Source organism: Colletotrichum paranaense, assembly GCF_030867605.1.
Source record: "Colletotrichum paranaense strain IMI 384185 chromosome Unknown Scaffold_13.1, whole genome shotgun sequence".
Classification (NCBI taxonomy): Eukaryota; Fungi; Ascomycota; class Sordariomycetes; order Glomerellales; family Glomerellaceae; genus Colletotrichum; species Colletotrichum paranaense.
In genome coordinates, this window is record NW_026848971.1 from 1,033,465 (window position 1) to 1,054,577 (window position 21,113).

General features: G+C 53.9%; 10 protein-coding genes across 10 annotated transcripts; 5 read left to right on the top strand and 5 right to left on the bottom strand.

The window, feature by feature from the left end:
* Positions 1-2,346: 2,346 nt before the first annotated feature.
* Positions 2,347-3,083, top strand: CPAR01_13815 (uncharacterized protein; the record flags this gene model as incomplete). The annotated part of the gene is made up of 2 exons (XM_060498067.1): positions 2,347-2,460; positions 2,544-3,083. The coding sequence occupies 2 exons, from the start codon at positions 2,347-2,349 to the stop codon at positions 3,081-3,083; spliced, it is 654 nt and encodes a 217-aa protein (XP_060343535.1).
* A 1,529-nt stretch (positions 3,084-4,612) lies between these two features.
* Positions 4,613-4,831, top strand: CPAR01_13816 (uncharacterized protein; the record flags this gene model as incomplete). The annotated part of the gene is made up of 1 exon (XM_060498068.1): positions 4,613-4,831. One exon carries the CDS (start codon positions 4,613-4,615, stop codon positions 4,829-4,831), a length of 219 nt encoding a protein of 72 aa, XP_060343536.1.
* An 86-nt stretch (positions 4,832-4,917) lies between these two features.
* Positions 4,918-5,322, bottom strand: CPAR01_13817 (uncharacterized protein; the record flags this gene model as incomplete). The annotated part of the gene is made up of 1 exon (XM_060498069.1): positions 4,918-5,322. One exon carries the CDS (start codon positions 5,320-5,322, stop codon positions 4,918-4,920), a length of 405 nt encoding a protein of 134 aa, XP_060343537.1.
* A 2,282-nt stretch (positions 5,323-7,604) lies between these two features.
* Positions 7,605-7,820, bottom strand: CPAR01_13818 (uncharacterized protein; the record flags this gene model as incomplete). The annotated part of the gene is made up of 1 exon (XM_060498070.1): positions 7,605-7,820. The coding sequence occupies one exon, from the start codon at positions 7,818-7,820 to the stop codon at positions 7,605-7,607; it is 216 nt and encodes a 71-aa protein (XP_060343538.1).
* A 518-nt stretch (positions 7,821-8,338) lies between these two features.
* CPAR01_13819 (uncharacterized protein) lies at positions 8,339-8,554 on the bottom strand (the record flags this gene model as incomplete). Its single annotated transcript, XM_060498071.1, has 1 exon — positions 8,339-8,554. A coding segment is annotated over one exon (216 nt), but the record flags the coding sequence as incomplete, so codon positions are not given.
* Positions 8,555-8,859: 305 nt separating this feature from the next.
* On the top strand, positions 8,860-10,367 carry CPAR01_13820 (MYB DNA-binding domain-containing protein; the record flags this gene model as incomplete). The annotated part of the gene is made up of 5 exons (XM_060498072.1): positions 8,860-8,933; positions 9,362-9,950; positions 10,014-10,094; positions 10,154-10,271; positions 10,339-10,367. The coding sequence occupies 5 exons, from the start codon at positions 8,860-8,862 to the stop codon at positions 10,365-10,367; spliced, it is 891 nt and encodes a 296-aa protein (XP_060343540.1).
* Positions 10,368-11,934: 1,567 nt separating this feature from the next.
* On the bottom strand, positions 11,935-12,183 carry CPAR01_13821 (uncharacterized protein; the record flags this gene model as incomplete). The annotated part of the gene is made up of 1 exon (XM_060498073.1): positions 11,935-12,183. A coding segment is annotated over one exon (249 nt), but the record flags the coding sequence as incomplete, so codon positions are not given.
* Positions 12,184-15,517: 3,334 nt separating this feature from the next.
* Positions 15,518-16,996, top strand: CPAR01_13822 (glycosyl hydrolase family 16; the record flags this gene model as incomplete). Its single annotated transcript, XM_060498074.1, has 3 exons — positions 15,518-15,635; positions 15,692-16,132; positions 16,188-16,996. The coding sequence occupies 3 exons, from the start codon at positions 15,518-15,520 to the stop codon at positions 16,994-16,996; spliced, it is 1,368 nt and encodes a 455-aa protein (XP_060343542.1).
* A 1,351-nt stretch (positions 16,997-18,347) lies between these two features.
* On the bottom strand, positions 18,348-18,566 carry CPAR01_13823 (uncharacterized protein; the record flags this gene model as incomplete). The annotated part of the gene is made up of 1 exon (XM_060498075.1): positions 18,348-18,566. One exon carries the CDS (start codon positions 18,564-18,566, stop codon positions 18,348-18,350), a length of 219 nt encoding a protein of 72 aa, XP_060343543.1.
* A 181-nt stretch (positions 18,567-18,747) lies between these two features.
* On the top strand, positions 18,748-19,485 carry CPAR01_13824 (uncharacterized protein; the record flags this gene model as incomplete). The annotated part of the gene is made up of 1 exon (XM_060498076.1): positions 18,748-19,485. One exon carries the CDS (start codon positions 18,748-18,750, stop codon positions 19,483-19,485), a length of 738 nt encoding a protein of 245 aa, XP_060343544.1.
* Positions 19,486-21,113: the final 1,628 nt, after the last annotated feature.

Sequence of the window (21,113 nt, forward strand, 5' to 3'; positions counted from 1 at the left end):
TCCATGTCCTGGGCCCACGTCCCTTGAAACTCGCTAGTAAGCAGGCGCAATTTCACCCACGTCTCAGCCCTTTCCCTCTTGGTCGCCCTTTCCCCCTGACGGCACACTATGTACGATACGTACCGAAAAGGTGTGGCCCTCCAGCTGTACGTACCCTTCCATCCGCTTTAATCGTGGGCTTGAGCCACTCACACAGCACACATGCCGCTCACCCCGTGACTGAAACCAATCAAAGGTGTGGCTGTCGGCTTCACCTTACTGTACGCGATACGTACCCTCAAACCTCTTTTTTCGTCCTTCTTTCTTCCCACACCCGGGACTTCGTCACCCCTCCATTTTCCTCCTCCATTTTCCACCACTCACCTCTCTTCCCGACGACATCTCTCAAAAACTCAGACAGACGCACGCTGCGAACAGACAGCCGACCATCCACACCCTCCCCTTCCCTTCCTCTGACCGACGGGACGAACATGGATTGCAAGAAACAACAGAGGGACCCTAATGCAGGAAACCTTATTTGTTTCTTAACAGATCTCTGCTGAAACTGAATCTGGCTTGCACCATGCCACCATGCCACCATCTCCAACGGGGCGTTTCCGCTTCCAGGCACTCCCCTCCAAACGGTCTCTACTACTCTCGAGTCTCTACGGAGTACCTTACAGAGTATGGATACACTACCGTACCGTCTGGCGTTAACCCCGCTCATCACGCGCGCTCTTTCAGGTCCATGGCCCTTTAATCGTCGTCCATTGAGCTTCCCTCACCCCATTCTGCTACTGTCGCCCGCCAAAAGTTATGGCCGAGAGTCTGGGCGGCTGGGCCACACCACACAGAGTTCGACATGTCTGAGCCAAAACTCGGTCTCGGGCCCCCTCCAGCGTCTACCCTCATCAGGAATAGGATTCGTCTGACCTTTTCGCCCTACCAGCCTGTCAAACCAGACTACTGGCACGCTGCCTAACCTGACGGATGGGTCCACCGAGTCATATGCCGTCCTCTACTAGCCACCACGATTCACAGGTCGTAATTTACATCCTACAGGAGCAGAAACATTCTCGCCGCCGCAGCACTAACAGAAACAGGCTGTTCCTTGGGCAGCTTCACTGAAATTGAGAAAGCCGAGCCACCATCGGCGCCATGGAGATCGAGACACAGCCCGCCGCCGCCGCGGGCTGCTCGTGGCCCCCAATTCTCCGTGGCAAAACCATGAGTTGCGGCCGTCCGTTCCGGGACTTTTCATTCTCCTTGCGCGTTGCGCACAATGAACATCGTCCGGCCGCCCGTTTGGCCCCCGTCCCGTAAGCTCTAGCAAAGCCACGATACTGAGCGGAGATAAACCATGATTGATTACCCTCTCGAGCGTCAACCCCGGCACCAATTAAGTTCCGCCATCCAGGCTCCAGCGTGTAACCTGGCGGCCCTACCAATCGATGTCCCTGATCGCCCAAAATCCCCCCCGGCATGTAAGAGCCTCCATCCAGCCAAGAAGGCTCAGAAACAAAGGGCCTTGCCCCTCCATACGACCAAGAAGTGGAAGCAACATATCACGGGGCGGATGCTCATCATCCGGTTCAACAACGGCCAGGAAACTTTTGGCCGGCATTGTGGGAAAAGAGCAGGAAGACTCAATATCGGGATACCTGGGGTATTGAAGGGATCGCCCGCATCCCGCGAGTCCAGAAGCGCCCGCACCCAGACCTAACCGGTGGGAAATGCAGACCAAGAAGGTCTCCGATTCTTCCAGGAGGAATCGCCAAACGTCACGCCCCCTGTCTGCCACTCTGCCATCTCATCTCCAATCTGGTGATGGCGGTGATGATCTTCGGGAAGGCCATCAACCGAAGGCAAATATTGACGGGCGCAAGTGTGGTTGGTGGAGTTAAGATGTCATAGAGGAGGCACAAACGGCCGCATTAATCGAACCCGTGGTTGGTTCGGATTCGCGTCAAGATCCGCCTACCATGCCTGGTGCTGGGACCGCACCGGACTCGACTAGATGAACAGTAACGCCCGGTTCCCTGACAGAAGCTTGGCGATACTCTTTTCGTCTGATCTCTCGACCGATGGATTGGGGCGGCCCCACAATCAACGGTCCTCCAACAGTACACTACGAATACAAGTGATCCACGGAGGACGGAGGCTAAGAAGAGCGAGATTACAGGTCCCGGCTTTGACACTGTCCGCTGCATACACCGTTCAAGTCAAATTCCTAGTGTAATAGGCCAGTTCATCTGTCGGACAGCCGGATACTACAACTGCTTATCGACAAATAGATTCGGGAAAGCATACTAATCACCATTCGGAGGGTTACACAGATCCCGCAATTTATTCAAGGAATTGTCTGACATGGTGCAGAAAAGATGCCTAGGAAATGGAACGTCGCCATACCCAGCTTGTTCCGCGTGTCTCGCATTACTCGGCCGAGTAAATACGTGGAGGTTGGCCGGCCCAGCCTTGTGGGCCAGTGCTCCTGCTTTCCATCAGGGCGTCCCATGCGACGTTCTCTCCCTTTTGCTTCAAACCAAGAGCCCCGAAATACATAGGGGGTGAGCCTCTGCCCTTTAAAGCAGGTGGAAATGCAACAGAGCTTTCGAGCAGCGGCCCCAATTGTTCATGACGCCACGGATCATCGTTGGATCGTCTGGTCGTCGGCCGTCTCAGCAACTCGCATGAATCCTCATCGTCCAATGTCTTGGAAGCGGCACTTTGAGAGAAAACATCGACAGAATCGACAAACTTGCTCGCGACGGGCACTGACCAGCGTTCCGATTCACGGCTTGGCCGAGCCCAGGGCCACCCTGCGCGAAGACGTTGGGGTGAACGTGTCTTCAGTCATATGTTGCTCAAGAGCCGCGAGTCTCAAACAATTGGTGCCGGAACCCTGTGACCAACATCGTTTCATAGCTGGGGTCTCTCAACCCGAACTGCCAAGGAGGCATAAAGTCTGTCCATGTTCGGAACGAACATGCACGTCCTGGCAAGGAATGGATGGCTTCACGGAGTCTGATTGCCCTACGCGCATGAAAGCGAGAGACCGGATGGCAGTAGACGTGGCCGGGTCAGGGCTCATGAGGCCGTTTTAGGTTACCTGTCGACAACATGAAGCTAAACGACAGCATCCAACATGAGCTTGGCATGAACTTGGGGCTCATTTTTTTTGGTGGTCATGGGGCTCATCCTCACGCCTGGTGCGATCTGGGGTCATTGCCAGGGTCGGGCGAGCCACCTTGTTTCGTCGCCTTTTTTTCGGTGTTTGAAACAATTCTTGTCTTGGGAGAATAGCAGCATCGCTTTTGTTTTGGCGGTCAAGCTGCGTGGGTACCGCTTACGTGGGTGCGCGGAATACGCGGCCAATTGCACAGAATGTGCCGGCGGTCAGCCTCATCAGCCTATCTATATCTCTCTTTCGTTATCGTGACGAGCACTCACGGGTTCATTCACGATGCGACTCTCGTGGAGCAGCAAGTGGGGAGTGGTGATAGCGATGGACCGCGGCATCTCGGTCATCCTTGTCTCCCCGTCCCGATCTGGTCACGGCCAAGTGGAACCCTAAGCGCCCGGAACCGATGACAACCGTGCACTTCTGAGGCAGCTCGGTCTCCAGGATCCCGGTACCCCGGCACCGACCCTCTCCCGATGTGACCTGGGAAAAGTCGGGCCTTCGGTCCGCTGCCGTGAAGTTACTGGCTCCCGTTCCCCGTCCCGGATGATTACGAAAGCTGGCCAGGCCGCAGGCTCCGCACCTCGGCATCATCGGAGGGCCACCGCCGCGCGGAAACTTTGGCGTGCTGAGCAAAACATTTCCGCGGAGTCGTCCGTTGCATCATCTCCAATTGAACACCATGGTATCTCGACCGTATGTTCTAGCGTAAAGCGTTTTCGATCTCAACCAGACCGAGTTCTTCATAGAACAAAACATCAAAACTCGAATGGACGCCCAGGTGTCTTTTCAGACAGAGCCTCGAGCGCAAGCTGACTCTCCAATTCTGACGTGAAGGCTGAGACAACGGGCCAGCATCGCGCACTGTTGGACCACGAACACGTCTGTGAGCGGTCCGACGCACAGAGAGGGAGGCGTCATCACAAGTTGAAGATGGAGTAAAAGCTACCGGTCTGGATGAACTCGCCATGGTAGAGCGGCCGCTGAGTAGAGACATGGTATTATCACAAGGACTGGAGACAATGACTAAGCCATGAAATACTATGGATGGATTTTGCGCAGCCGGCATCTAGTCAGGCAAAGCAATTTAGATGCATTCCGCATTGCTATAACTATGTCATCTGGTTTCCAAATGCCAACCTAATCGACTCGAGATTCAAGACTCAAGATGGGCGGAAAGGTACATGCATCGTTGAGGTACTGTACGTACCGCGCAGAGTCCCATGTTGTAGTAGGTGTCCACCAGCGGTACCACTGACAGGAGGTACATAAAGCGAGGATCAAGTACTTGGACCATGCAGGCGGTACATGGAGTACATGTAAGGTAGTTCAGAAAAACTGCCAAGAGAACAATTGCGACGAGTACCTACGCACTTTTGATTTTACCTTTGACCTTGAACGCAGCACAGGTCGCATTTAATAACACTGCCAGAACAAGAAGCTCAAGTGAAGATGGAGGTTGGTGGAGGGGACGAGGCTGAGAGATTATGCGATAAACTTTTCAACTTGTGTTTCCCGTCCTCTCGCGTTTCTCCTCCAGCTCCCGTCAATGGTCAATCAGTCGTTGGAGCACCTTACTTGCTGCCTCGCCCGTTGGCCATTCAGTCAGGCAAACAAGATGAAATAAAAGTGGCTCAGAGGGGTTGCCATTTGCCTGGCACACCTAGTTGAAGGTTGGATGAGGAAAGTGGCTGAGATGAGGTGCGGTGAGGTGATGTGGGTTTCCCCGCAAGAAGAAACGCTTGTGACCAGTGACCTCAGTCATCAACTTCAGGCAAAGCGCAGCAGCGAGCGACACGACACACGGCAGGAGCGCATGGCCGAAGGGTCCGAGGCGAGCGAGCTGTCAGATCTGACCGACAAACTCGGTGTGCCCAACGCGTACATAGTAAGGAAGCTGTCTTTCTGGCTAATAACCTATCTGGGTACAACGAGATACGAGCAGCGGCAGCACACGGGCGTGGTTCACAATCGCATCGGATCGTATCGCTGGCAAAGGAAAGTAGAAAGTACTTCTCTGTCGTACGTACCTGCTTGGAACTTGCCTCTGGATGGGATGACCTGATAGATTGAGGTGAGGTGAACAACTGGCAGCTGCCCGGATGGACGAGGAAAAGTGGAACAGGGACAAGGCACGGAGCAGCCACTGAGCATTGAGCCATGACGAAGTGTCGAGTGACAAGTAAAAGTGATCCGTGCAGAGCGAGGGGAAGACGGTCTGTGCCAGTGGTTGAATGTCGATGACCGAGGCACAAAGATAGAAGATTGGAAGGTGCCTTCCTGCCAAACAGTGCTGTTTTGGCTGCAAAGGTGGAAGCAGCGCAGCTTGCCGGTTAATAGTCGGAGTGTTATCGTCACTTTCTGCCTGACCGAGGACCCGCTGAAATGGCGTCGAGTGGCCCCTCCTTTCCCCCCGCCTGCCTCCCTCGTTTCTTTTCCATGTTCCCTCGCCCTCCCCCTCCCCCTTAGCAATTTTCTCTCCTGACCCCTTCCACCACCCACTTTCTCCCAGCAGAAAAAAAAAGAGGGCAACCAGAAACATCACCGTGAACTGGGAAGTTACTTCCATCAGAGGTACATACTTGGATCATCGCGAGCCATAGCATCCCAACTCCCATTTTTCAAGTCCCAAGTTCCCAAACCAACCTGCACTACACTACGGATACCCAACCCGACATCATCAGCTCAAGGTGTGCACCAGCTCAAGCTCCACCTCCACACTTTTGCTTCAGGTCCTTGCCGCTACAGCAAACCAAGGTATCCGTACAGCTACATACAAAGCTACAGCTGCGAATACACGGTACCCGACTACGCACCCAGCCAGGTACCTCGCAACTCTGACGGATACATCACCTCACGCGCTTCACCTCAACCTCACCTCAAAGAATACCTACCTACCCAGACCGAAAAGTTCTGAGAGCTTCAAGGTCAACGAAAATCCCAAGGTGAGCAGACACCAAAGCTACAGACGCGCTGCCGCCGCCCACACTATTGTCGCGCATCTATCCACACCTACACCACTTTGACGTTGCCGCAACCGCAAGGGAACGGACATCTCCACCATCGTCGCCCGTCATTGTTAATCACCTCACCTCACCTCACCTCACACCTCATCATCGCTCACAGAGCTTTCCAGCTGGCATTGACGCTGTTGCTGTCGCTGTCGCCATAGCTGCGGTCGTCACCACATTTGCCTCACTTGCGCGCCGCCAATCCCACGCACCTCCATCTCTTTCCGCCTTTGCCACCAAGTATTACACACGCATCACTCACTGGGCCTATCTCATCAACGTCCACCACTTTTCTAATTCTTTGCCTTTCCTGCAGACGTTGGCTACGTCTTACCTCATTGTACACGCATACACACCGAATCGCGTCGCAATAAGGTACTCCGTATCCGAAGCTTCCTATCTGTCTTTGCTCCATCTCTCACTTTCTCTCTCTCTCTCTCTCTCTCGCGCGCGCCATCGCCTGTCCAGAAACTGGTTCGAGACAGCTTTCATTGCTCTTCTCGCTCTTTATTACCTATTCCTAGCTGTCTCCGCCCGTACGGATAAACGCACCCAATTTAGGATCGCCGTCCATTGTTGATTGACCCTTGATCCGAGGAACCGCCACCGACCACCAGCTGGACCCAACTCATACGCGCGAACCAACAAGCAACGCACGGCACATCTCGCGCACTGCCTCCAGCTGCCTGTCTACCTACCCGTGTCTACTTGCGCCTGTCTATCTGAACCTCGACGTCCTTCACGAATACATCACGCTACCTCGTTCTGGCTCCGCCGCTACTTGTCACTACCCGCCTGCCAGACCTTATCTCGCGATATACCACACACACCTCACTTTACCTACCTGGTCTGCTTTATTTGGACTCCTTCACCTGATTACCTTGTACCAGGAAAGAGCAAGGGCACCGCAACTTTCGGTACCTTCCGTATATTTTTTTTTTTTGAGCCTTCCACCGCTTCCCACCTTCCGGGGTGCCGTCATTCGCACTTTGTTCCCCACATCGAAAGGGAAATCACCCATTCCTTCCCGCCAACGAATACCGCGCGCCGCGTCGCTCTATGCCGCAGCAGCGCACCTTCCTTCACCTGACGTCCAATTACCTGACGATTACACCTTTCACCTGCTTGCACACCTGAGCCTTCCAGGTTTTGCCAGCCTCTCCTCTCCAGTCTCCAGCTCCGGCCGTTCCCTGCCGTCCATTACGAAGATCCACCTGGTTTTCGCCGTTATCGTTGCTCACCTCACTGATTGCTGCACTGCCGCTTGAGGTGCTCATTTTTGTTTTTATTTCGTTTCCTCTTACTTTCCGTGTCGCGTCCCGTACGTCGCTTTCGGTCGCCCGCACCACACGTATTGGCACCGCCCGCGCGCACACACTGAACGAGAGTCCTGGACCAAGACCAAGACCAACACAGTACCTGCCTTCCTTACCTTACCTTACGCAACGCACCTGCCACCCGACCTCAACCAGCCAGCCAACCAGCCCAGCCAGGTCAATTGGAACCACAAGGCAGGCACGCCGCACCGCCGCACCACACAACCCGGCAGTAACCACCCCCAGAAAAAAGAGTACTTGAAGCAAACACGTCCTCGGCCTCGCGCGCCTTGTATCTTTGTCCCCTTTATTCTCGCCTCTACCTCGCACCATCCCTCCCTCCCCCCCTTCCACCTTCCCCCCTCCCACTGCCACTCCCACTCCCACTCCTTCCCATCATTTTCTACCGCGTCACTTCGTCACCTCACCTCATCCCTCCCATCCATCCGTCATCCCCCCCCCCCCCAAAAAAACACCCAAAAACCCCCCCAAAAACCCGCGCCGCCCCCCCCCAGACGCACCCCCCCCCCCCCTCCCCTCTCCCCCCCCCCCCCCCCCCCCCCCCCCCCCCACCCCCCCCCCCCCCCCCAAAAAAGCCCAAAAAAAGCCCTTCCCAACCCCGGGCGTGTGCGTGACCCGCTTCCTGTCTTTTGCGACTCAGGCTTGGTCCAAGTCTCTCTTCCACCCCCCGAGAGAGCAGAGACCAAATATTCCCCATCCATCAACCCGTCGGTTTATGCATCGTTGTTGAGTTAATACTACCACTACATTGCCCGTAAGTACCTGCACCCTATTTCCTATGTTCCTTTTCACCCGTTGTCCCGATTGAGGATCAAATCACCACTTGTACCTCAATCATGGAATCGTCGCGCGCATACAGATACACTTGGCTTCATCCGCGTTGATGCTGTCGCGCGCGTCTCTTTCTCATCGAGGCTTGTTCGTGTTGTCGACGCCCTCTCGTCAAAGTTTTTCTGCCTCACCGCGTCTTCGCAAGCACGTCGGTGAATCCTCCCCCAATAAGCAACGCCTTGCTCTGCGCGCGCACTCGACTGCTTCACTCTTCCTGTCTGTACCTTCAATCATGTTCCATTTCATACCTTCGTCTTCATCGCGCCTTGTGAGGATTCTATCGGACGCTGGGTTCTATCATCACTGTTGTCTTCGCCACACACAATGGCAGTCATGTACCCTTTTTTCCCTCTCATCGGAAAGCGCCCGTGTCGCGTTCGCGCCTTACCTCCGGGCGCAGCGCGGGCCCCGCCCATGACTCTTGCGCGACAGCTTTTTTTTTTTATCTTTTGTTTCTTCGGGTCGCGAATCAATTGACCGCGGTACACACGGTACTAACCTTTGGACCTCTTGTTAGATCATGCAGCAGTGGCAAGTCGGCCCCGTGCCGGAGTACATCTACTCCAACTCCACCCATCAGCCTAGCGACATGCAGTAAGTACCTCATCCACCTTGTACCCCTCGATCTCTACTTTCGTCCCTGTGCCCAAAGTCACTCTTGCTCTCCCCCGTCCCGTTCGTTCGTTCGGTCGCTCCCCTTCCCTTTCCATCCTCCTCCGCCCCGCGAGGCTGCGTACGGTGTACCGACACCTACCCGTGATCCAGGGGTACATGAACATGTACCTCTGGAATACCTTTTCCTTTTGAGCAACCCCGGCCATACTGGGCCTGCTCCGCGGCGCAAAAGAGGGTGTAACGGACAACAACAACAATAACATGACCCTTTTCCTTCCGCCGTCGATGCATGCACGCACGCCTGGGCAACACGACCTCTCGCGAGGGGCCGTTAGTCCTCAGGAGTCTCGTCTCCAGTCGCGACGTTGATCCCGTCGGAATGAAACTTTACTAACACTCCATCCTAGTCCTCAACACCCCTATCAGCAGGACATGTCTCGTCGGGATCAGCACCCACAGTTCCAGTACGGAGCGCCGCCTCACCAGAGCCCGGCACCGCAGCATCACCAGCCCACTCCGGTCCAGCCTCCGATGAGTGTGCCTCAGCCGCCCCAGCCGCCCCAGGCCCAGCCCCATCCTCAGCAGCAACAGCACCACCAGCAGCAGCAGCATCACCAGCAGCAACAGCAACAGCAGCAGCAGCAGCAACAGCAGCATGCTGTTCAGCCCCCGCCTCAGCCGCAGCCGGCACCCAGAAACCGCAAGCGTCCGGCCCCGGCCCCAGCTCAACAGGCCCCGCCGGTCACTAGCGCCCCTCCCATGCCGCCTGCTCCCGTTGCGCCCACCGCTACCCCCATCCCGCCGCCTCAGATCAACCCTCCCGTTGCCGCTCCTCCTCCCCAGGCCCAGCCCGCCGCCACGGAAGATGCCAACGCTCAGGCTCCTCAGCCTCCCCCGGCCAAGAAGAGCCGCACAAACACCCCCTGGACTCCGGCCGAGGAGCTTCGCCTGAAGCAGATGAGAGATGCCGGCAGCAGCTGGGCTGAGATTGCCAAGGTTCGTTCCATCTATGCTACCCCATTCTCCCATCACTAGCAGCCTACTAACATGAGCGTGTAGACGTTCCCTACTCGCACTGAGGGTAGTGTCAAGAAGCATTGGTACAAGGACATGCACTACGCAGAGTTCGCGGAAGACGAGGTTCGTGGCAGATGCTTCTAGTACTTGTTTTCTCCCTCAAGCTTGCTAACAAGTCACAGAGCCAAGCACTCCTCAATGCCATCAAGGAGTACGAAAACAACAAGTGGAAGGTCATCGGGCAAAAGGTCGGCAAGCCCGCCAAGGCTTGCGAACAGTACGCCAAGGAGCACTTTCCCGGTATGCCCTCTCTCAACATCACGTCGGTACGGCCGCATCCACATCAACGATACTAAATGATTCGTAGACCTCTACGCCAAGCCGACCAACCGGTAGAGGAACCTCAGCTCCATCGGCGGTTCTGAGGATACTCGGGAGATGGGCAACACTGCGAAACGGCGCTGGGAGTGTCTCGATGCGTTGGGATATACCAAATGTGTTTCTTCTTTCTCGTTCTGACGATCACAACGACCCGGACTCGAAAAAAAGACGATTCCCCCTTTGCACTTGTTAATTTTTTTTCTTCGTTCTTTCATTTGGAGGCTGGACTTTAATTACTTTTTACCCCCGACGTCTCAGCTCCACGTCTCCGGCACGGTCACGTCTGGTCGAAAACTTCTGTCTGCGGCGGATGTGGGGGAGATGGGTCTAGTAGGAGTGTTGGCCCTCATGTACGACGGTTTTGCCCTTGCGGGGCTTGCCTGTTATCAGTGTGCTTGGAGTTTCATAGCGCAACACGAAAAGGAAGTTGAGTGATGGCGGGTGATTGCCATACCCGTTTGAGAGATGGTCTGCGCGTGCGCACGTATGCGGGAGGACCTTCTATATGGTGTTGATATGTGCGGAGGGTTTTCCAACACAAGTCACCGGAAACCCACCTTTTATGCCATGTCTTAATTGCCAAAGGAGAAGAGGATATAATGATGCGTGGACAAGACTGATCGAAGAGGTCAGTCGACGAAGTCCAAGGACAAATCACACAGAAAAATAAGTTGCTTGCTTGGGAAAGGTGTCATGGCAGGAAGGAAGAAGGAATCGGTTACCGGGATTGTGAAATTGTTTCGATTCATGACGAGTCTATACCCTTTTAGTGTGAGAGAATTTGTGTTTTTGTTGTTGTCGTCGTCGTCGTCGGGTCTGCGAGAGGACTTGGTGAAGATGTACTCTGTATGATGAGTGAGTAATTGAGGTTATGGACTATTGAATTCTGTTTGATGTGACTTTGCAGTGACCACATGCCGTCTAAGATTTCTGAGTGAGGCATTGTAAGTCCAGTGACGATGAATGGGAGCTGGACTGAGATCAAGATTAGAAAACGCGAAGTTCGGACTGGTCTCAAAAGGATCATGCCATGGTCTTCATGGTCAACGTAGAATCAGTCCGAGGTTGCGTGTTGTGACAAGGATCATTGATCTCGACCATGAACGTATGAGCAATCTGCCGGATATACTGAGCTCTGTAGACATGTATGTATACGTCGTAATTGTGGTCGAGGTGGTGGAGAACAAGCATAGTCCCATGAGGTTGTATGGCATTAGGATGACTGGCGATACTACTGAAGTCTTGCTATTCTTCTGCTGGTTTGATTGACAACCGTAGCCCCCCCCCCCCTCGAAATATCAATCGTTTATTTGTAGCAATGCCGAAGACTTGAAACTACGAACATATTCCGTTATCGCGATTCGTGAGTGTTTGTGTAGGTAGCGTGGCAAGTTATTCATATTATTCATATTTGGCCATTTGAAAGAGTAGTAAATCGCCGTGGAATTACTACACATCAGTCGCATCCGTCAGCACACGTGACCAGGTGTACGACATTGCATTCAATGACAAAATGCTCATATAAGCCGATACAACAAGCCGGAGTTGATTGTGGCTGCGCTTAGTATCATTTCTACATCAGTTATACTGGCATGTGCTGCCCATCTTCCTCTGGGCCAATATCCTTGGCTTCCCGTGGCATTCTGAACATACGCTTTGTTGACCTGCCAATCCTGGGTACTCCATGAGCCCGCGATATGGGCATTTTCTGCCATGCCTTCAGTTGAAATAGGTAGCGTGGATATGATCCAAGAAGAAGGGATAGGAAGAGCAATATTGGAGTCTCACCAAACGCGCACCCCGAGAGACCATCATTTGTAGATAGATTTATTTTCAGCACAAGCGAACATGTAGAAAATAGTTTGGATCAAAACCCTTCACTGGCGAGACTGGACGGTTGTCAGCTCCATCTGACTGCACGAGGCTGCTGCCGAGGACGAACTTTCTATCAATCATGTCCGCAGGATTTCGGCGGCTGAGCGAACCTCCGGTCAGCCTCGTGCGCTACTCACCGTCTTCAGTAAGGCTCTAGTGTCGCTTGAAACTTGTAAGTTCCCGGTGGCAGAATTGCTGGATACAATGTACGCTGTTTCTGCGAGTGACGACAATACAAGCAAGACATAAGTTTAGGATATTATGAATGGCATGTACACGCGGCTTTTGTGACCGCCATTCTTCAAGATACACGTTTCACGATTTTACGTGGTGGCCCTGTAGCAATCTCAAGACTATACATCATCTCCGGTTTAACCGGGAAGCAAAGCTATTCGTATTACGCGTTTTCACAACTGTTGTTCTTTTCATTCTAGGTACAAAAGTGTGTAAGAAAGAGCTCATCTTCTTAAATATCTCTGTACGTGATTACCCGGCACTAATGTATGCCAGCATTACCGTATCTCTTTGAGTTCATCCTTTCTCAGGACCCTTAGACGCGTTCTCACATGATGCAAAGGAGACGAACGCCTGGGGCAACCCTGGCCGAAGGTAGGTACGCGATCTTGCGGCTATCGGGCACTTTCGTGTCACATGAGCACAACAGGCCAGGGTCTCGCTGCCGGTGTTCGTCTGTCAACGGCGCTGCATGCATGCGTGTGCGTCGTGCGTAAAGGACATACCGTGGGAAAGGCGTATCACAAAAGGAGATGATTGGCAAACACGCAATCCACTGTTGGAAGTTGCAAGACTCGAGGACCTGGCTCTCTGTCTTTTAGCTTCTATGATACTGCTGTTTCTCCTGTGTTTTTGTTTTTGGCGACCGTTGCTGAGCTAGTCTACGGATAAAACGACGGAAAGAAGATGAGACTTTGATGTTGTTTTTTGTGCTGGTGGCATGTGACGGCGCTTGACCGGTTCCGAGGAATGTGGTAAGTAAACAATGGGAGACGGGACAATGAAATGCGCCAACGGTGGGAGAAACGGCGTCATGCACCAAAGTCTGCTGATCTGGTTGACGGGACATTTCAGTCTGGCGTCTCGACGGGTTGAAAGCCAATGGTTTACTACTTGATATGTCAATGGCAAGAAAATTGTCCCAAGCCATATTCGATCTTGACATTTGATGGGTGGTCGGCTTGTTGGTGCTTCGATCCTAGGCTGCCGCAACGCAGCACCTGTCAATGAAGCGTCAAGGCTGTGTGTGCAACGAAGGATGCAAGCCCTCTAGGAGCTACATGCAGCCACAGAGCCACAGGGGGTGCAGTGACACACGGCCAGCATGCTACCTACCCGACGTGCCAACTGAGTTGCTGAGGTATGCTGCCATGGCTGCATTGATGGCCTGACAGATCATGTTCATCCAGCAATTACAGGCGATCAACAGGCGACAGGCGACGTCGAGAGAAAAGGAGTGTTTCCCGCGGTCCCCATGCCGCTATGCCGCTCTTGCCCCATGCACCGGGGGCGCACAGAGCACCTGGGGCGAAAATCACTGCAGAGCAAGACTTAATCGAATTGAAAAAGTGGACGGCCGAGGGAAAAGCCAGGGGTGGCAAGACACGGGGGAGTTGATCAGTGATGCCGTGATCTTCCAATTTTGGTGGGCAAAGTGAGGAAAGTATTGGTAAGATCATGCGGAGCTAAGCCTGAATGAGGACAAGTGGCTATGGAGAGTGGCCTGTGAGTGGACAGAAAATCATGATCTTGGGGATCCACAGAGAAGAAAAAGATGGGCAGGTGGCGATTGGACCAATACGAGGACACCATTCTCCGAACGAAGAGGTACCAATGGAAGGAGAGAAGCTGCACTCCAGTTCTTGTTTCCCCCGTATTTCCTTTTTCCAGGTTTCCCTCAAGAAGGGAGACGGGCAGGCACATGGCCAGGGCCAGGGTCAGGCTCTAACCGGCTTTGCCTACCCAAATGATGCCACGCTTGTCCCAATGGGGGCATGAGGAGCGGCTTTGATGCCCCACCTAGGTCCATTGGTCTGTAGCGGATAGGTTGAAGGAGACGAGGGAAGACGAGGAGGAGAAGCCTGGAGAATCCATCAATACTCCCTTGCGTGCCACTGAAAGACCCTGAGAAGAACTGGAGACGATGTCTGATGACTATCAGTAGTACGGAGTTGATTGGAGGGCATTTCAGAAAGGGGGAGTAGCACAGCCTGTGAAGCTTGTCGGCCTGTCTGGCGATGGAAGAGATGGATTGAAGGTGGTGAGATGCTGATGGACGTTGTAGTTGCCTTCCATTGGGTACCTGACCTTTTACACCCAAATACAGACACACACACAGCAAGGCAAGAGGCGCAGCATCCGTGTTAAGCGTAAATCAGGTAAGCGTAACTGTAACTGCCCCTTCGTACCTACCTACCTCCCAAGCGTGCTAAGGCGTAGCAAGGCACGCTAAATGGTAGTCGAGGCAAGGTAGGAGCAACAGTGAATCCAACAGTCAACACGGGCAGTCACCACCTACCTTAGGTACGGTAAGGTACCTACCTCAATGAGCGCCGTGAGCGCTTGCCTCCTGGTGTCCTGTCCTGGTTTGACTTCCCGTGCATTCCCACTGCTCCCGCCCTACCCATCCCTTCCCCCAAATTAATTTTCGCGGCCTGGGCTTTCAACCTACTCTTCCCTTCCATACGCACTCATCTCGTCCGCTACGGTCTTCACTCGTTCTTGACCTGCGCTTCTCGTTGTAATTACTACATACTACCATCGCTTAATACTCTCTCCTACACCTTCCTGTTGGAGCAAACTTTCGTTGCGCCTCCCAAGACGAACCTTTTCCCATTCTCTATCGTCCGAACGCCATCGTTCCGTCCCGAACCCACGCCGACTCGAGTCAATCACGAAGCCGGGATCCCCAGATTATCAGCCAAACTCTGTTTTTAATCTTCCGAACATCAGCAACTTCCATATCGATTTCGATCTCGACCCGGTCATTCGGACGAGCCTTGTACGACCACTTTCCGCCCTTGTCACAGACGGATACACAAGTCATCAGACACCCGAATTCCTCCCCGCCGCGGCAGTAAACACGCCGGCACTATCCCACCGTCACCCGCGGGCGGCGAAAGTCCAATAGATCACCATCGAACCTCGAACTTGGTTCGTAAAACCAATATCGACATCTTCTCGCATACTTGCCTGCGGGTCGCCAGCAATTTTTTGTTCGATTCCTCCGTTGTAACTCGTAATACAAACCCAGCACCACACACATTCACTCCAACATGTTGTCGGTTCTTCCCATGGGCCTTGCCCTCCTCGGTGCTTCTACCGTCCTCGCCCAGACGCCTCCCTCATGCTCCCTCACCCAGAAGTGCCCCGAGAGCGCACCATGCTGCTCCCGTAAGTTGTGATCATCATCCATAATGCCCAAAAACTCGAGTCTCTGACCATCGCAGAATATGGCCAATGCGGTACCGGTGCCTTCTGCCTCGGCGGTTGTGATCCCCGAATGTCCTTTTCTCTCGACGCCTGCGTTCCCGCCCCCGTCTGCCAGGACAAGAAGATGTCCATGAACTCGCTAGACAAGATCGTTGATATCAGCAAGTACTACGGTGATCCGAGCAAGGCCGACTGGGTTTCCCAAGGTGAGCCCGCGCTGTACAACAAAGAGGCCGTTCTCCTCACGATGCCCGCTAAGAGCGTCGGAACTGTCCTTGCCTCCTCTACCTACCTTTGGTACGGTAGTGTCTCCGCAAAGATCAGGACATCGCGTGGTCCTGGTGTCGTGACAGCTTTCATCTTGTATGGCGACGTGAAGGACGAGATCGACTACGAATGGGTCGGCGCCGACCTGGAGATGTCCCAGACCAACTACTACTTCCAGGGTATTCCCAAGTGTAAGTCGACTTGCCATGGCCCCTGACCCGAGCTCGATGCTGACAATCATTATAGACGACCAGTCTGGTAATATCTCCCTCTCTGACACGTTCAACAACTGGCACACGTACGAGATTGAGTGGACCCCCGATGAAATCAAGTGGATGGTAGACGGTCAGGTTGGCCGAACCAAGAAGCGCTCCGACACATGGAACGCGACTGCCCAGCAGTGGGACTTCCCTCAAACGCCCGCCCGTGTCCAGCTGTCCATCTGGCCCGGTGGTGCCGACACCAACGCCAAGGGTACCATCGACTGGGCCGGAGGTCCCATCAACTGGGAGCACGAGGATATCAAGAAGAACGGATACTTCTATGCCATGGTCAAGGATGTCGAGATCAACTGCTACAATGCCAAGAGCTCTCCCGGCACCAACAGCAAGAAGAGTTACTACTACAACAGCATGAAGGCTACCAACGACACTGTTGTGGACAGCGACAAGGACACCATTCTGAAGAGCTTTCTCGGCACCGGTCTCGACATGAACGCAGGTGCCTCATCGGCTTCCGGCACCGGCACCGCGGCGCAGCCTACCGCCTCAGCAGCCACGATTCCGGGTGGAAGCAGCTCTGGCACGGGCAACGACCACAGCGACAGTGGTAGCAGCTCCTCCGGCTCCGGGTCTTCTGGCTCAGGCTCCGGTGATTCATCTGGCTCCGGTTCCGGCAGCAGCAGCGGTTGCGGCAACAGTGGCTTCTCGCAAGACTGCAACAGTGGCTCCAGTGGCAGCTCTGGCTCAACAAGTGAGGGCTTCCGCCGTGAATCCTCTTTCGGCGCCAGCGCCTTTGCCGCACTTGTGGCTGCCACTGCTCTCTTCTGGCTATGAAGTACAGACTAGAGTGTGGCCTTTGGGTTTCAAAAAAAAAAAAATGGTATAATGGATAACGTGATGCGCTTGCTTGGTTTCGATTCGGGCTACTTGTATGTAATGAGAGCATTCCTTTCTTTGAAGCATTGTTATGAAGGCATTTTGGGTAATGGCGCTTGCCGTCCATTCATTTGGTAAGGGGATTGGGGCAACCAAATTGCATATGCAGTCGGCCGTTTGCGAGCTTTGAATTCAAAGCCGGTGTCTGTACATATGGTAGAGCTGCGCAATCAACAGAGGTTGAAGACTTGAAGTCATCCATGGGTTTGTTTGGATTTGCTTCTCACATTGCGACTTGAGTGAGGTCCAGCGTTCGGAAAAGCAGTGGTTAGCCTCCGTTGAAAAATGGATGATGACTGCAGGCAAACTCAATGCTGACATTGTAGCATCCAGTAAGAGAGGGGTTACTGGAGACATTACACGGCTGGTGCCGTAGCATCCGAGAGGAGGCCGAACGGCGGCCGGGGGTGTATCGGCGATCAGCAAGGCCGGAATGAGACGGCTAAGCGGTGATGGGCCGCCGAAGAGATAGATGCCCGGAAGGTTGTCGGGCATCGCGTTCTAGGCAGCCAAGGCGGTGTGAGGTTTCACCTTGATGCATCTAAGATGTTTGTTGGAAAGTTGATGCGGCGTAGGTTGTCAGAGAGGTATGTATTGATGCGGCGCGGGACAGGAAAGTCGGGGACGGGGACGGGATTTTGTTGTTGGTTGCACTTTGTTGTTCTCGATGATGATGTGTCGAATCTCCCAGGGCCGAATGGTGAGAGTCAACTTACGGAGCACTTCAGGCGACGAATAGTGATGAGCGAGACGCGGGATGAATGGGGGCCATGCGAAGGACGAAAGAGTGGTGTTTCGCGAGGCGAGGAGTCTGGCGAGTTGGAGCGAAAGGCGCGAGCTGAGCCACAGGCTTGGCTGTTGGTTGGGCCGTCGGGGGAATTCCAGGCTGAAGTGGGCCGTTAGTGAAAGATGCTGCTGAGCGCTTAAACAGGCGGCAGATAACATCGGGTGCTAACACATGTAGATGACAGTCACATTCAGACAGGGATGAGGGCGATGCAGAACGGGCGGGGATGCGGATCCTGTAAGCCACAAAGTAGGGGTAATCGTGCCGATCATATCGTAGTTGCAATGGCCGTTCCCGCTTTTTCGATTGATACCTACGGGCCCTACGGACCAACGTCGTGCCTTTTCGTTGTTGGTTCGAGATTTCGCTTCAATGCGCCCGTTTGAGCGAGATTTGGAAAGGACGAAGAACGAAGAGTCGCGGCGGGCTAGGTGAGGTTCTGGGGTTCACACATGCTGCGGCTTACAGCTTACAGCATGGATGCCGTGTTTGTTTCTTTTTGCTATTGTACCCAGTGAGTGTTTTCCAAATGTGATGGTCCAGTCTTGCAGATGGCCTGCATACCTGCCCGGCCTGAGACGGAGGTTGGATGCATATAAGGCTGGGCAAGTTCGCCGTCGAGGACAGGAAGGAAGAGAACATCATCAGCATCATCACTACCATCCTACTCCTTGGCGACATCAAGCTTTCACTTGACTTTTAGTCCATCCTACTCGCACAATCAAGCACAATTCTATCCATTGATACCACTCATCATCATCCTTTGCAGGAGCATCATCGCACTTGGCACGCTATCAAAGCATACCCCACTACAACCTTATCCCGACCTTACACCACAAACACCCCGACTTCATAACAAATCATGTCCGGCATCAAGACCATCGCCTTCTTCGGCGCCTCAGGTGGCTGCGGCATGGCAGCGCTGAAGCACAGTCTCGAGGCCGGCTATGTCTGCATCGCCCTCTGCCGCAACCCAACAAAAATGACCGACGTCCTCCCCGAAGCCCAGAACCCGAACCTGGTCGTGAAGAAGGGCAACGCACACAGCGTCGACGACGTGGCCGCCTGCCTCGTCAACCCAACCGACCCGACCCGCCTGGTCGACATCGTGAGCTTCAGCATCGGAAGCCCGCTCAACCTGGCCAAGATGACGGTCGAGGACCCGGACGTGTGCAAGAACGGCGCCGCGGCGCTCCTCGGCGCGCTTGAGAAGCTCCGCGCCCAGGGTGTCAACGGCAAGCCGAGGCTGGCGATTATTTCGACGACGGGTATCTCGGACCATGCGCGTGACGTGCCGCTGATGCAGGTGCCCATGTATCACGTCCTCCTCAAGCAGCCGCACGCCGACAAGAGGGTCATGGAGCAGAGAATTGTGGCGAGCGACGAGATTTTTACCTTTATCCGCCCCGCGTTCTTGTCTGATGGTGCGCAGCCTGAGAAGCGGATCCGGACGGGTATTGAAGATCCCAAGATGGGCGTCCAGACCAAGGCTATCGGGTACGGTATCTCGAGGGAGGACGTTGGACGGTGGATCTTTGAGGAGATTTTTAAGTCGGGTGGCCCGAATTACCTGAGGAAGGCTGTTACTATCACCTGGTAAGGTGAAGCTAAGCGATTGTACACATGGGATGAGAGAGTGTGAAGTATGTGAATTGGTACAGCGGGGGATCCGGGCGTTTGTCTATTTGCTTTGAATACCTGATGGGCCTTGGAGTCAAGATACCCATGACTGCTAGGCTTTCTGTAATACCTCGATAGAATATCAACAGAGATTGAATCCTGGAACTACTTCTATTCTTCTATGTTAAGCGCTCAAACCTTCTTCTCTCCCAGAGACCATGACAGTCTCATTATTTGTAGTAACTACCTGTTCCAGATGTAAGTTTGATCCGCCAGAAACGCCTTCCGAGTTGATTTGGACGACAGCCTTGCAAAACTTGCAGTGTACGAAATGGCCTAGGCTGACGGAGATGTGCAACTTGCAGGAAGATCCAAGGCCCATGTATATAAACTGTCAACTACTCTCTGATAGGCAAACCAACAACCCGCCTTTGGGAATCCATTTACTTAGGCAGAGCACAGATCGTACCGCGATGGCGCCAGCCAAGCAACCCCTGGCCAGCGGTCTCAGCATGATAACCAACAGTCTACAAAGAATGGACGTTTTCAGCCAATGTCAGTGCCTCAAGCATGCAACTGCCAAGGGGGTTCTCAAGTAGAAGCAAGCTCGACAAGCTCTGGCACAAGAAATGCGATGATGACTGGATCAGCATTCACCCCGCGCTCCCCTGCAGTGTTAGTGCTGAGGTTGGCTGTCCCCATGCACCTCGAGCTGTTTTACCATCCCATCTCACGTTTGATTGGCTGATTGGATGTAGATGCGCATGTCGTCTTCAGCAGTCCTCGTCACCGCGGCTTTTGGTTAGTTCTCGAAGCGCAAGCCACGCCGAGAATAGTCGCACGTCAACGGCGTTTGAAGGGTACGTACCGGGGAACCGCCGGATGGGAAGACCCCACTTCGGTACGTATCGTAACGGCGGACCACCGGCCGGCATGCTGATGAAGATCTTCCGTGCTTCTTCCCTCTTTCCCGTCCTTGCTACCTTATTGCCGCCTGATGAAATGTGACGGGCGAGAAACGAGAATACTTACTCCCGCCTCAAGTTTCTCATAAACAGGTGAACAAGGTACGACGAAACTTTGTTTTAGAGAAGCTGAAATAAAAAGGGGGTCGAACACAGTGACCCTCCCGCTCGAAAGTATGGGAAATGTCCGGAATGTTTCTCGTCCAATCCTTTGCGGCCAAGGATGGGTGAACATGTTTCGAAACACCGCCCTCACTCAGCCCCTCCAACCAGGCGACCAACCGCAGCGCCTAAAGGACGTTGCTGTTGGTACCGTGGTACCTCACTGAGCATCACTTCTGATATTATTCCGTGGCCATTTGGCCCCTGTTTCATCGGTAGTGAGTAGCACACAGCAGGGCAGACGAGCCAGAGTTGGACCGTCGACTCACGCTGAACAGCCGAATATGCTCCAACCTGATGAACATGAGGCTCCTTGAACATGGACAGACAACTACCTGTTTACGCAGGGAGTCCGCCTTGAGACTGTTTGTTCTGCTGTGGCTGCCCGCCCAAAGGAGCGGCTGATGGCTGGGCGGGATGACAGGATCCAATCCCCGTTGACTGTCGGCCGACAACTCGGACTCGAAGCCAGACCTGACTG